This window comes from Petaurus breviceps, unplaced genomic scaffold (assembly GCF_028583685.1).
Source record: "Petaurus breviceps papuanus isolate PSGF00001 unplaced genomic scaffold, PetGlider_PUasm1.0 64, whole genome shotgun sequence".
Classification (NCBI taxonomy): Eukaryota; Metazoa; Chordata; class Mammalia; order Diprotodontia; family Petauridae; genus Petaurus; species Petaurus breviceps.
In genome coordinates, this window is record NW_027186428.1 from 5,732,790 (window position 1) to 5,746,509 (window position 13,720).

The window sequence follows — 13,720 nt, forward strand, 5'->3', positions numbered from 1 at the left end:
TCACAACTTAACTAAGTCCTTATGTAGAGTTAGCCTCACCAAAATCAAGTCAAAAGAGCTCTCTGCTCCCACAAAACCCCAACCCCACTTTCTGGGACCATGTGATCTAAGGGTAGGGGGAAGTGGCCCACAGGCCTTTTCCTGATTCCTGAATGGTCTTATGTGCTGGGAGTGAATGAGTCTTTCACCCTTTGAGTAAGTGTCTGGTCAGTTTAAAGACACAAACAGTTCCAGCTGGAAAAAAAATTGTTCCCCAACCCCATAATAGACCAATGTAGAATGTTGCCACCTGTGTAGGTCCTCCTGACTCCCAGAAGCAGGTCCCTGGCATCTTCCACATGGGCACCTCCATCTCAGGTGGGCAAGAGCCAACCCCCCATTACACTCTTATTTTCTGTTTCTCGGGTTGGAAAGGTGGACCACATCTAATATTGTAGAATTTAGTATGGATAAATTTAGTCACCCTTGACTTCTAGGAATTAACCTTATAAATACAAGAGGGAAAGGCATGGATAAACAACAGTTTATATAGGAGGAAGGTGGAGGGGAGGGGAGGGGAGTTGACTGTAAAGTTCAGCATGACTCAAAAGAATGACATACAGAACAGCTAGACAACTAGTATGGTCTTTGCCATTGGTCCCCTTCTCTGCTACTCTGCCCTTAGCACAGTGTCTGGTGCCTTGTAGATGCTTAATGAATGTTTCCTCATTAAATTGATCTCATTCAACACTCAAGGAGTCACAGTGTCCAGAAAGAGGGAAAAGTGAGTTCTCCTGGGCTCCGCCATGGCCCAAGCCACATCTGGACAATCTATTTTAGGAAGGATTAACAAGTTAGAGGATCTCCAAAGGAAGGTAACAAATGCTTAGGCACCTATATGTAATCTGTGCCATACCAAAGAAGAGAGGAAATGGAACGTATATGATTGTCATCTCCAATATGTCATGTGGAAGTAGAATTATGTTTGTTTTATCTAGAAGCAGTGACCATTCACTAACTATATGGCCTTGGAAAAATCACTTCTCATCTCTGGGTCTCAGGCTGATCGGCTCATAGATTTGGAGTCAGAAGCAGAGGTGTGCTGACATATGTTTAACAGCCAGCTCTTTGTGAGGAGGAGGGGGAAACTGTATACACAGCAACCTTTTAAGTTTAACATGCATTGCTAATATAATTTCTCCATCACTTTCTTAAGTCTAGATAATCAACAAAACAATAAATCAAGCACTTGTTTGTAGCATTTGCCAGTTTCTGAGCTTATACTAAAATGCTCAAAATGAAAATTTAACAATGGGTTTTTCTGAGCTTGAATGAGCTGGCTCTAGCACACACCTGACTGGAATGAACTTCAAAGATCATGAATCCAACCCCACCCTGGGTTTGTTTTAAACAGATGAGAACACTTAAGCCTGAAGAAGGTGACCTCTGATCCCAGAGCTAGCATTCTTTCCACTGTGCTATTTGCCTCATTTGTGCTACATTGCCTGATTTGTGGGGGGATAAAAGGGATTGGACTAAATGACCTCTGAGATCCTTTTTAGCTCAAACTTTATGGTCCTAAGTTGCAAAGAGGCTGTCTCTATAGGATTCTATAGTTCTTGCAATGGTGAAATGGACATAGCTCTGGACTTGGAGTCAGAGAACCTGGCTTCAAATCCCAGCTCTTCTATTTCTCCCCTCTTTGAACAAGTCATTTATTTCCCTTCTCTGGGCCTCCTCTGTAAAGGAGGGGGGTACACTGCATGATCTCCAGGGTCTCTTCCTGCTCCAGAACTTTAGTTTCTAGATTAGTAACACATTTAGAACCATAAATCTAGAGGTGGAATCGACTATAGAAGGTCATGGTCATGGCTCATTTTCCTCTGTTCTGAGCCCCCACCTCAGTCAAGCATCTTTCAACTATTTCCAGTCAAGCGTGATCATGAAATTCTGCAGCTTGACATGACTGGTAGTGAAAAGATGAATGGATTTGAAATTCAAGTGCCTGGGTCCACATCTTAACTCAGCTACTATCTCTGTGACTTTGGTCAAATCATTGAATCTCTCTCAGCCTCAGTCTCCTCATCCATAAAATGAGAAGACTTAACCAAGGTCCCTTCCAACTCTAAAGCAGTGATTCTATGAATTAGTCACTTTTCCAGGTGCCAGACCTTTCACTGATACTGAAGGGGCAGCCAGGTAATTCCTCCAAAGGGTCTGAAGACCCTGGAGTCAAAGTGTATACAGGGCTCTCTGTGCTCTCCTAGCAAGAGGCAGAATGTTCTGATCCAGCAGCAGCTGCCTCTTCTCATCCTGGGAAACATCCCAGGAGGCCATCTTTAGATATTCATAGGATTATGGGAATTAGAGTTGGAAGGAGCCTCAGAGATCATTTTACAAAGAAGAAAACTGAGACCCAGAAGTGGGAAAAGGACTTGCCTACGGCCGCATGTCTAACAAGTAGCAGACACAGGACTCAAGTCCAGGTCCTCAGACTTCAGAGTCAGTGTTCTTTTCTCTTAGGCCACTTATTTCAGTTATTACCTACAAAGCACATTTGGCATTTGAAGACCCTTTGGTTCATGAGACATGTCCAAAGCCTTTGAGTCACTCCCACAATGTAACTTATACCCTGTCGCTTCTCTGCCTGGCAGGGTCACTCATCTGCATCTAATCCCACTGGAGACAAATCTCCTGTTTGAGAACACATGTCAGAAAGGTCTTTGCCTTCTCTGTGCCCCAAGGAAAGGAGTGGGTGGCAGCAGGTCATCAGAGAGGCAGCCAGGTAAAGAGGGAAGTAGCCTCTAGGATGCACCAAACACCTGCATTTATTCCTTCCATATTTATCACATTCTGGTCATATGCAGGGCACACAATTTACTATTGAGGAAATTGAGGCAGACAGAGGTCAAGCAACTTATCCAGGGTCTCACAGCTCAGCACTAGGAAAGATACAAGTTGGAAAAACCAGTTTTCTCCCTCAAGGAGATTAGAGTCTAATGGAAGGAGACCATAGGGAGACAATAGGGAGAGCTGTAATACATACCAAATAAGTAGAATTGGGGGGAAATTATGATAAAAAGAATTACATTAGAAAATCTCTGAGGTCCCAGGTCTGGTGAGGATAATGATTTCCATCAGTGTTTCCTATAGGCTTTCTTTCTGCTTTATTTGGGCCAGAAATATGTTTACTTTGCTTTCCATTATCCTTACCTTAACTGGGCAACAGTTTCTTAATTTAATTTTTTTTCTGGAATATAACTGATGCTCCCCTGAACATAGTCCATCCTTGATTCTTCTCTTTAAATCCTGTCCTACCACCATCACACCCACACTAACCTCTTTCCCCCTTCAGTGCAGAACCTCCTGGCTTTGTGAGGAAAATGCTGACTCCTTCAAAGGAGTAAAAAGAGAGAGAGAGAGAGAGACTCCAGGGAACCTGTTAGTTGTGCCCAACTCTCAGTGACTCCTTTTGGAGTAGTTTGACATTTCCTTCTCCAGCTCATTTTCCAGATGAAGAAACTGGGTCAAGAAGGCTTAAGTGACTTGCCCAGGCACACACATACTAATAAGTATCTGAGATCATAGGGGAGGCTAAGTGGTGCAGTAAATAGAGCACTAACCCTGGAGTCAGGAGGACCTGAGTTCAAATGTGGCCTCAGACACTTGACACACTTACTAGCCCTGTGACCTTGGGCAAGTCACTTAACCCCAGCTGCCCTGCAAAAAAAAATATCTGAGGTCAAATTTGAACTCAGGTCCTCCTGACTCCATGCCCAGCATTCTGGTCATCATGCCACCTAGCTGTCACAAGGGAACTACAGTTCCTCTTTATACATTTTCCATATTGACTTGTTAGACTTCTGCATTTTTCTGTCTGCTCCAACCCCTCAAATTTGACTAACCTGCTTCAACTACAACAGGCTTCCTGTCCTCCTTCTAATCACAACTTTCACAACAACTTCTCTTCCAAGGAAAGATCTTTCCATTGTTATTTGTTCCTAATCTATTAGTAGCCTACTCTCTGCCAAGCATTGTACTAACTTAACAAAGTATCTTTTCTGATCCTCAAAACAACCCTGGGAGGTAGGTGCTATTGTTATCCCTGTTTTACAGTTGAAGAAACTGAGGCAGAGTGACTTGCCCAGGGTCTCACAGCTAATAAGAATCTGAGAAAGGCTTTGAACCCAGGTCTTTCTGACTCCTGGCTCAGCACTCAGTATGCTATACCATCTAGCTTCTCATCAGTTCACATCAGTTCGCATCAGTTCACATAAGCCTTTCCAGGTTTTCTGAAATCCCAAGCCACCTTTTCTCAAGAACAATAGGAATTGTCTCAGTTAAGAAGATGGACCTGGAAGCTCCTGTGCAGAAAGGTAAATCTTTCTTTCTAAAGCTAAAGAGGAGCAGAAACCAGGGGTTGTCCTATTATAAAATCAACAATTGAATTCCACAAAGGTTAGATACCATGCACTAAGGATATGGAGCAGCTCCACCTTTGTGGAATTCAATTGTTAATTTTATAACAAAGCAAGTAAATAATGAGATTCACATCTCCCTACCCCCTCCCCCCCCAGCCCCGCCACTCCATCACACACACACACACACACACACACACACACATACAGATACAGATACACAATGAGATACAAGGTCAAGTAAGGGGAGAAGTGAGCATCACAAGATTTCCTTCAGTTACATTCTTAAGCAAACAAGGGGTAGAGATCATAAAAGATAACACTGACAATTCTGATTATATCAAGTTCAAAAACCTGCAGATGAATAAAGAAAATTAGAAGAGAATCTGTCAGTACTACATATCTAAATTAATTTACTTTCTAGTACCATACCAGTCAAACTGTAATAGGATTACTTTATAAAGTTAGAAAAATAAAATAAAATTCTTCTGAAAGAACAACATTTCAAGAATCTAAAGTGAAATAATGAAAAAAAGATAGAGAGGAAGGAAACTTAACAGTATCAGATCCCAAACTGCTACAAAGCAGTAATCATTAAAACATTTGGAACTGGGTAAGAAATAGAAAGGTTGACCAATGGAACAGATTATATGTATACAATATACAAAGCATAGTAGCCTAGTGTGTAATAAACCCCAAGATCCCACTATTAGGGTAATAAATTACTATCTGACAAAACTTTTGAGAAAACTGGAAAGCAGTCTGATAGAAACTAGGTCTATACTAGTATCTCACACTATATACCAAAATAAGCTCCAAATGGGTACATGACTGAGACATAAAGGGTGACGTCATAAACAAGATAGAGGAATTAGGAAGAAATGAAATGTCAGATCCATGGATAAAGGACGAATTCAAGAAGAAACCAGAAATAAAATCACAGAAAGTAAAATGGAAATTTTGATTACACAGAATTTAAAAGTTTTTGTGCAAACAAAACCAATGAAGCTGAGCTTAGAAGATAAGGAAATAAGTGGAGGAAAAAAAACTTTTGAACAAAGTTTATAAGCTGAAGGTCTCATTTCTAAGATATACAGGGAACTGAGTCAAATTTATAAGAGAAAGAGCCATTCTCCAGTCGATAAATGGTCAAAGGAGATGACTAGGTAGTTTTCAGAGAAAGATATCCAATCAACATCTATATGAAAAAAAATTCTCTAGATAACTAATAATTAGAGAAATGCACATTAAAACAACTCTAAGATTCCATCTTACACCAATCAGATTGGCAAAGTTCACCAAAAAAAGGGAAAATGCTTGAGGCACTGAAACAGGTACTAAGTTTATTGGTAGAATTACAAACTGTTAGAGCCATTCTTGAAAGCAATTTGGAACTATGCCCCCAAAGCTATTAAACTATGCATATGCTTTGACCCAGCTATATTACTTACTATTGGGCCCTAACCATCAAGAGACCAGAGAAAGAAGAAAAGGACCTAAATAGTTTTTTAGTTCACTGCAGCTTTTTTTCTAGGTGGCAAAGAATTGGAAATTGGGGGGCTATCTATCAATTGGAAGATGGCTAAACAAACCGAGTATATGAATGTAATGGAATATTGCTGCTCCTGTAAGACCTGGTGAAGGGGATGGTTTCAGAGGAACCTGGGAAGACCTTACAAATTCTTGGGAAATGAAGTGAGCAGAACCAATAGAACAACTTATATAATAACAACGATATTTTAAGAACAAACAACTTTGAAAGATTTAAGAACGTTGGTCAAAGTAATGACCAACCATGATTCCAGATGACTCATAAGGAAAATGCTACTTAACCACCTGAGAGAGAAGTGAGAGCCTGAGAAATATCTTTTAGACGTGGCGAATGTGGAAATTTGTTTTGACTGCACATGTTTGATAGGGTTTTTTTTTTCTTTCTTTCTCAATGAGGAGAGAGGAAGTAGAGGAAGAGAAGATAAAATTTCACTGATTAGAAAAAAATTTAATTAAAAAAAGAATCTGTCAATTAGGAAAATATTTGCATTAAATATCACCAAGAAAAAGTCTGATATTCAAGATATATAGTGAATTGACACAAACATGAAACATCAGGATCTATTCCCCAGTAGATAAGTGGTCAAAGAAATTAACAGTTTTGCAAAAAAGAATTGCAAACTAAATGACAATTTGAAAATTTAATCAAACACTCATAGTACTCCCAGATAAATACAAATTAAAGGAACAAATTAAAAGAATTCTGAGGTTTCACCTTACTCCATGAAAATTGGCAAAGATGGGAATATAGGCACACTGATACACTGTTAGTGGAACTGTGAATGGAATTATAAAAGAAAAGTGACTTAACTGTTCATAACCTTTGAACCAGCAATCCCACCACCAGGCAAGAGCTCCACTCCCACTACCCCCAAGAGTTCAAAAAATATAAACAAAGTTGGGGGCAGCTAGGCAGTGAAGTGGATAGAGCACCAGCCCTGGAGTCAGGAGGACCTGAGTTCAAATCCAGCCTCAGACACTTAACACAAAAACTAGCCGTGTGACCTTGGGCAAGTCATTTAGCCCCAATTACCCTGCCTTCCCCCCTCCAAGAAGCCAAAAAAAAGAAAATCAAAACAAAGTTCCACCCTATACTAAATTACTCACAGAAGCATTCTTTGTAGTAGCAAAGAACTGATGATAAAAAGAGTGTCCACCAACTAAGAAGCAGCTAAAAAAAACACAGAAACATAATGGAATATTATTGTCTTCTGAGCCATGAATACAAATAGAGTACTATGAATTGGTATAGAGTAAAATAAATGAAGCCAAAAGAAATGAGGTAAAATGAGGATGTTGGACTAAGTTATCTCTGAGGTCACTTCTAGCTCTAAACCATGACTTCATCAGTTTACATGGGTTTAATTATCATCTGTAAGTATTCAACTCCCTAAATTATACATCCAGCCCCAGTTTTGCTCTTAAGGTCAAATCCTATCTCAACAACTGCCTATTGGACATGTCCAACATCCAATTGTCATCTACAATTGTCCTGGAGTCATTTCAAACACAATTATGTCCATAACAAAATTCATTTTCCCCCCTAAACCTACCCCTCTTCAGAAATTACCTATTTCTGTCAAGAACCACCATCCTTCCCGTCTTTTAGTTTTGTGAATTCAACATTAACTTCTATGTCTCACTCTCCTTCATCCCATAGATTGCAATTCTTGCTGTTTCTACCTCTCCCATGGTATCTGACCCTCTCTCTCCACTCACACATTCCTTACCCTAGTTCAAGCCCTCATCACTTATCACCTGTATTTATACAATGAATGGTCTCCTAATTGTTTATCTCGCCTTATGTCTCCCTCAACTATAATCTGTCTTCCAAATAGCAGCCAAAGTGACTGTCCTATTAAATGTATTTATGACCAGGCTACCTCCCTAGTTCAGTAAACTCCAGTGGCTCCTGTAGCTTCTAGGATAAAATAGAAACTTTTCCATCTTGTTTTTAAAGCCCTTCACAATCCAACCCCAACCTACTTTTCCAACCTTGTTAGGTCAGGGTACCAGGAGAATTGGTGAGGACCTCTACCCACACCCACACCCCCACACTCACACCACCAGCCAGACTGCTATGATCAAGGGAGGTGAGGTAAGGACTTGTGACAGTTTGGGTTGACTTCACCCCCAAGTGGATTGATCTGGGACCACACTATGGGCACTAAAGCAAGAAAAGTTAAAAAGCTGTTTTTAAGACTTTGGTGGGCAGGGGAGCCAGGTGGGGTAGAGAATAGAGCATGGGCCCTGGAGTCAGGAGGACTTGAGTTCAAATCCAACCTCAGACGCTTGACACTTAACTAGCTGTGTGACCTTGAGCAAGTCATTTAACCCCAATTGCTTTGCCTTCCCCCCTCAAAAAAAAAAAAGACTTTGATGGGAAACTCCAGAGAAGTCCTTTGCCTTCTTGTAGGGAGATTTTCTCTAGTTTTTAATATTTCTGAACTATTTTTGACCATCTCAGAAACTGATTCTACCTCACATCACAATATGTTTTAAGTAAAAGAACTATTTGTTTGAATCCCTGGGCTCTGAGTGATTCATTGCAGCCAATGCAGAGTCATGACCAAGACTTTATTCTCCTTCCCACACTCTACGCTCTTTCCTAACTTCCCTTCTTGCTGTTCCTTACACACACCCTCTATCTCTAGGCTCTATGTCCTTGTACTAGCCAGCCCCATGCCTTTTCTTCCTTCAAGACTCCACACAAGCATCGGGGGCTGTCTCCAGTCGTCTGATCTATACCTTGCCAGTGAACCCAGATGGCTCTGAAGGAGAGTGAGGCTGGTGACTTTGCACAGCCCTGCCTCACTTAAATCCAATCCATTTGCAAGTTACGGCATCACCTTCCTGATATCACTGTCCTCTTTGAGATGACAGACAAACGACAGCAACACAAGCACCATCTTCCATGCCAAGCTTTTCCAGACTCCTCATATCACCAGTACCTTCTCTCTCTAAAATACATCCTATTACTTTACATTTGTTCAAAATATACTTGTTTGGAGAGAGAGTTTCCCACGATGGAATCTAAGCTCCTGTTTCACTTTTGTTTCTGTATTCCCAAGGCTAGGGCCTGGCACAAAGTAGGTGTGTTATAAAGATTTTTTGACTGATAGAGATCAAGTTCTAGAAGATGCTAATGACAAAACAGAAAGTCTTCAAGTATAGGTCCAGTAATGGACTTAGGCTGGCTGCAAGTCACACAGTTCTTCACAAAGACCATCTGCAAAGGCATGGAGACTGCTGCTGGTATCGATGCCAGAAGTAACCATGCCAGTGAAAATCACAGATTCTTCAAGTGTGAAAGCATGAACATTTATTAAAGGCCTACTATGCAAAGAACCCTGTGCTGGACCCTGGGGAAACAAAGATGAAAAACACCACCAGTCTTTGGCCTTAAGGAGGGCAGTATGGTGCAGTGGAATGTGCCTTGTAGCTGGAGTCAGGAGTCCAAGGTTCAAATACTGCCTGCAAAACTTACTTTCCTGTGTTTATCTTCAGTGTCCTCTTATATAAAATGGGGGATAGGAGAGCTAGGTTGCACAGTAGAAAAGAGTGTTGGGCTTGGAATTAGGAATTCTTGAGTTCAAATCTGACCTCAGACACTTATTGGTTGTGTGATCCTGGGTAAATCACTTAACCCCTGTTTGCCTCAATTTCCTCATTTGTAAAATGGGTATAATAATAGCACCTACCTCCCAAGGTTGTTGTGAAAATCAAATGGGATAATAATTGAAACTACCTTGAAAACCTTAATGCCAACTATTATCATTACTTATATCATTTATCTATTTCCGAGGGTTGTTGTGTGTGGAAATTATTGTTGTTATTACAGTGCAATGTGGGGATATAACATGCAAACAAAAAGTAAGATAAACTGTGATAGGGCAAAGAAAGATTCAGATAATGTGCTAAGAAAATGTGGAGAGAGCAAGAGATCAAATTGAGTGTTTATGTCAGTACCTAAATTTTTTTAGCCCCAATTTTCCTTTTAAAAAAATAAACCACTGGGGCGGCTAGGTGGCACAGTGAGTAAAAGCGCCAACCCTGGAGTCAGGAGGACCTGGGATTGGTTCCGCCCTCAGATACGCCCACACAAAATAACTGGCCGTGTAACCTTAGGCAAGTTACTTAACCCCAATTGCTTTAAATAAATAAATAAGCCATTTAAAACTGTGTATTTTCTTAGTTTCCATATTTAAGCAATAAACCTCTCTCCCATATGTGTCTCTCAGGCAATGGTGTGGTCATTCACTTACCTGGACTATTTGAAGAAGCAGAAAAAAATGAGAAGAAAGGTAAGTCTAGTGTATTTTTGCTTCCTTTACTCTGAAAACCACATGAACTCTTCCTACTGAATTAGGTCCCAAGAAAGCATTTCATGGACAGTGCTTTTCAGCCCTTCTCCTCTCTAAGTTAGTTCTTTTCAGATCCTTGAGAAATGTGGCAGGATCAGTTCGATAGCAGCAGTCACTGGTTAAATCTGGCAGAAGTTACAGGGATGTTTTCACTTGGGTTAACCAGCTAATCACATAGATTATCTGATTTACTTTGGTCTTGTACAATAAGACCCAAGTATAAAACTTATATGGTTGAGATCAGTAAGGAACTAGGGTCTGAATGTCTCCACAATCTATAGTTATCTGATTGTTACCAACTATCCTCTTTACCTTATACTTACATACCAAATCTATGAGATACATTGAGAGTATTTTGATTTAAAAACCAAGTGAAGACATGTAACCACAGAGTTGTTGGCAGAGTTACTATCCAGAAAGATCTTGACAGGCTAGAACAATGGACCAAATCTTACAGGATGAAATTTAATAGAGATATCTATGTAATATCTTCTGCTTGGATTTTTAAAAAAACTAATTATGCAAGTAATTGTAGGAGATATCTTTAGACAATAGTTCTTGAAAAAATACATAGGGCTTTTTATTCTCAAAAACTTATTTTGCAAAGCTTAATATAACTCAAAAGTGAAATGGAAGCCACAAGAAGCTAAAAGGATCTGAATTGACCTTGCCAAAAGCATTATGTTTGAATGAGGGAGTTGACAGTTCTCACCATCCTGTGCCCTGCTCAGACATGAGGTACTGGGTTCAGTTCAGGGCCCCACATTTTGGAGTCATTGAAGAGCATCCAAAGAAGGGTATCCAGAAATGAGGAGAGGACTGGAAATCAACTTAGAGGAGGATCAGATGAAGCCTACAAAAGATTCAGTGATGAGGGGAGGCTAAGGGTAAATGAGAATGTGATCATTGTCTTCAAGTATTTAAAATATCTATGATGTGGAAGGGAAATTGTATTTGCTGTGCTTGGGGCCAGAAGATAGACAGAGAAGCAACATAATCCAGAGCCCAGTGACCATAATTTATCAATCCACAGTCATTCTCCTTGCTTCCTCAATGAGTTCAGTGTCTGGTCCTAGCCTTTTTCTCCATCCCAACTCCTTCCCTCATAGTAAGGGATTTTAACATGCAGACTGATATTCCTTCAAACCCTTCAACTTTCCCGTTGCTCACTTTACTCATTTCCCATTACCTACACCTGCCCTCCATCTCAGCTACACACAGAGATGGTCATAATCTTGATCTTACCATTGCCCACAAATGTTCTCTGAAGTTTCTTTATCTGATTATAATAGTTTTATCATTCCATTTTCAATAATTTATTAGCTCTAATCCTGTTCTTCATCCTTCATGATCCCCAATCTTTCCACCCTCAGTTTTTTTCCCCAGGCTATCACTCCTTCACAGACAATGCTTTCCTTCCTTCCCCATTGATCCCTTGGTGAACAAATTTCAACTCTATACTCTCCTTTACTCAGTAATCCTTCGCCTATCACTGATCATACCTTGCCAAACCCCAACCCTGTTTTCATTATATCATTCTTTTTTTTTTCCTTTTTGGAGGGCAATTGGGGTTAAGTGACTTACCCAAGGTCATATGGGTAGTTTTTATGTTAAGTGTCTGAGGCCGGATTTGAACTCAGGTCCTCCTGACTCCAGGGCTGGTGCTCTATTCATGGCACCACCTAGCTGCCCCATATCATTCTTTTTTTTATTCTTCTCCCATCTATCTGATCTCTCCTAAACTAGAACTTAATCTATGCCATACCCACTAACAGCAAGAGCCTTGGGGGCTTCATTTCTCCCTCTTCTTTTCCCCCTTTGTACTATCTCACCTGGTGATTTCATTAGCCCATGTGAATTTATTTATCATCTTTATCCGGCCCTAATATATCCAGCCTTAGTCTGTCTCCTGAGCTTCAGCCCCATATCACTAACTACTTTTTGTATATCTCAAACTGGATGCTTCATAGTCATCACAAACTCAACATATCCAAAATGGAACTTGCCTTTTCCTCTAAACCCTCCCTTCTTCCCAAATTTACTACTAATTTCAAGGGCACCACCATCTACTAAATCACCTCAGTTCACAACCCATAGTGTCACCCTCAAGTCCTTCATTCTCACCACGTGTATCTACTCTGTTGTCAAATCTTTTCATTTCTCCTTTCACAACATCTCTCATGCATCTTCCCTTCTCTCTATTCACGTTACCACCACCCTGGTGCAGGCTCTCACCACTTTTCACCTGGACTATTGAAATAGCCTTCTAATTGGTCTCATTGCTTCAAGTCTCTCCATATTTCAATCCATTCTCCACTCAGCTGACACAGTGATTTTCCTAAAATATAAGTCTGACCATTTCACCTCCCCCACCTACTCAATAAGCACCAAAGACTCCCTATTACATCCAGGATCAAATATAAAGTCCATCACACCCTGGCCCCTACCTATCTTTCCAGAATTCTTACTCTATGTGTATATGATTTTGTGACATCCTCATACTGTAAGTTAAGTCCAGTTCTGAGGACAGAAAGAATAGACCAGCAGTTCTCAAAGTGTGATCTTCAGAACCCTACAAGTCTCTGAGGTCCTTACAGGGGGCTTGAAGAGTCAAAACTAATTTTTTAAAATAATACTAAAATGTAAATTGACTATTAAAATACTCATTCCTTTTCCAACTACACATCTGTATGAGTCTGTACTTTTTTCATATACTTCAACCAAAACAACAGATCACAACAAATTGAATGCAGGGATATGAGAATCCAGCTGTCTTCTATTAAGACAGATATTAAAAAGATTTGCAAAAATATATAAAGTAATGCCACTCTTCTCACTAAATTTCTTTGTTTTGGAACATATAGTTATTGTTATTAAAAACATTATTTATGTTAATTTGTATTGAGTTTGTTGTTATTTTTAACTATTTTCTTTTTCCCAGTTACATGTAAAAACAATTTTAAGACTCATTTTTGAAAATTTTGAATTCCAAATTCTCTGCCTGAGATGGTAAGCAATTTGATATGGGTTATACATGTGCAGTCATGCAAAACGTAGTTCCACATCAGTCATATTGTAAAAGAAAACATAGACATGAAAAAATAAAGTGAAAAATGGTATGGTTCAATCTGCATTCAGACTTCATCAGTTCTTTCTCTGAAAGTGAAGAGAATTTCTCATCACGTGTTCTTTGGAATTGTCTTGGATCATTGTTTTACTGAGAATAGCTGAGTCATTCATAGTTGATCAATGTACAATGTTGCTGTTACTGTGTACAATGTTCTTGTTTTGCTTACTTCACTTTGCATCATTACATGTAAGCCTGTCTAGGTTTTTCTGAAATCATCCTGCTTGCCATTTTTTATAGCACAATAGTATTCTATTATAACCATATTCCACATATTGTTA

General features: G+C 39.8%; 1 protein-coding gene across 1 annotated transcript in view; it reads left to right on the forward strand.

Moving 5' to 3' along the window:
- Positions 1-13,720, forward strand: part of ADSS1 (adenylosuccinate synthase 1) — a 90,238-nt gene that overhangs the window by 48,036 nt on the left and 28,482 nt on the right. The window contains exon 3 of the mRNA XM_069103714.1: positions 10,190-10,252. Coding sequence (XP_068959815.1) covers positions 10,190-10,252 — 63 coding nt within the window. The remainder of the gene's footprint in view (positions 1-10,189; positions 10,253-13,720) is intronic.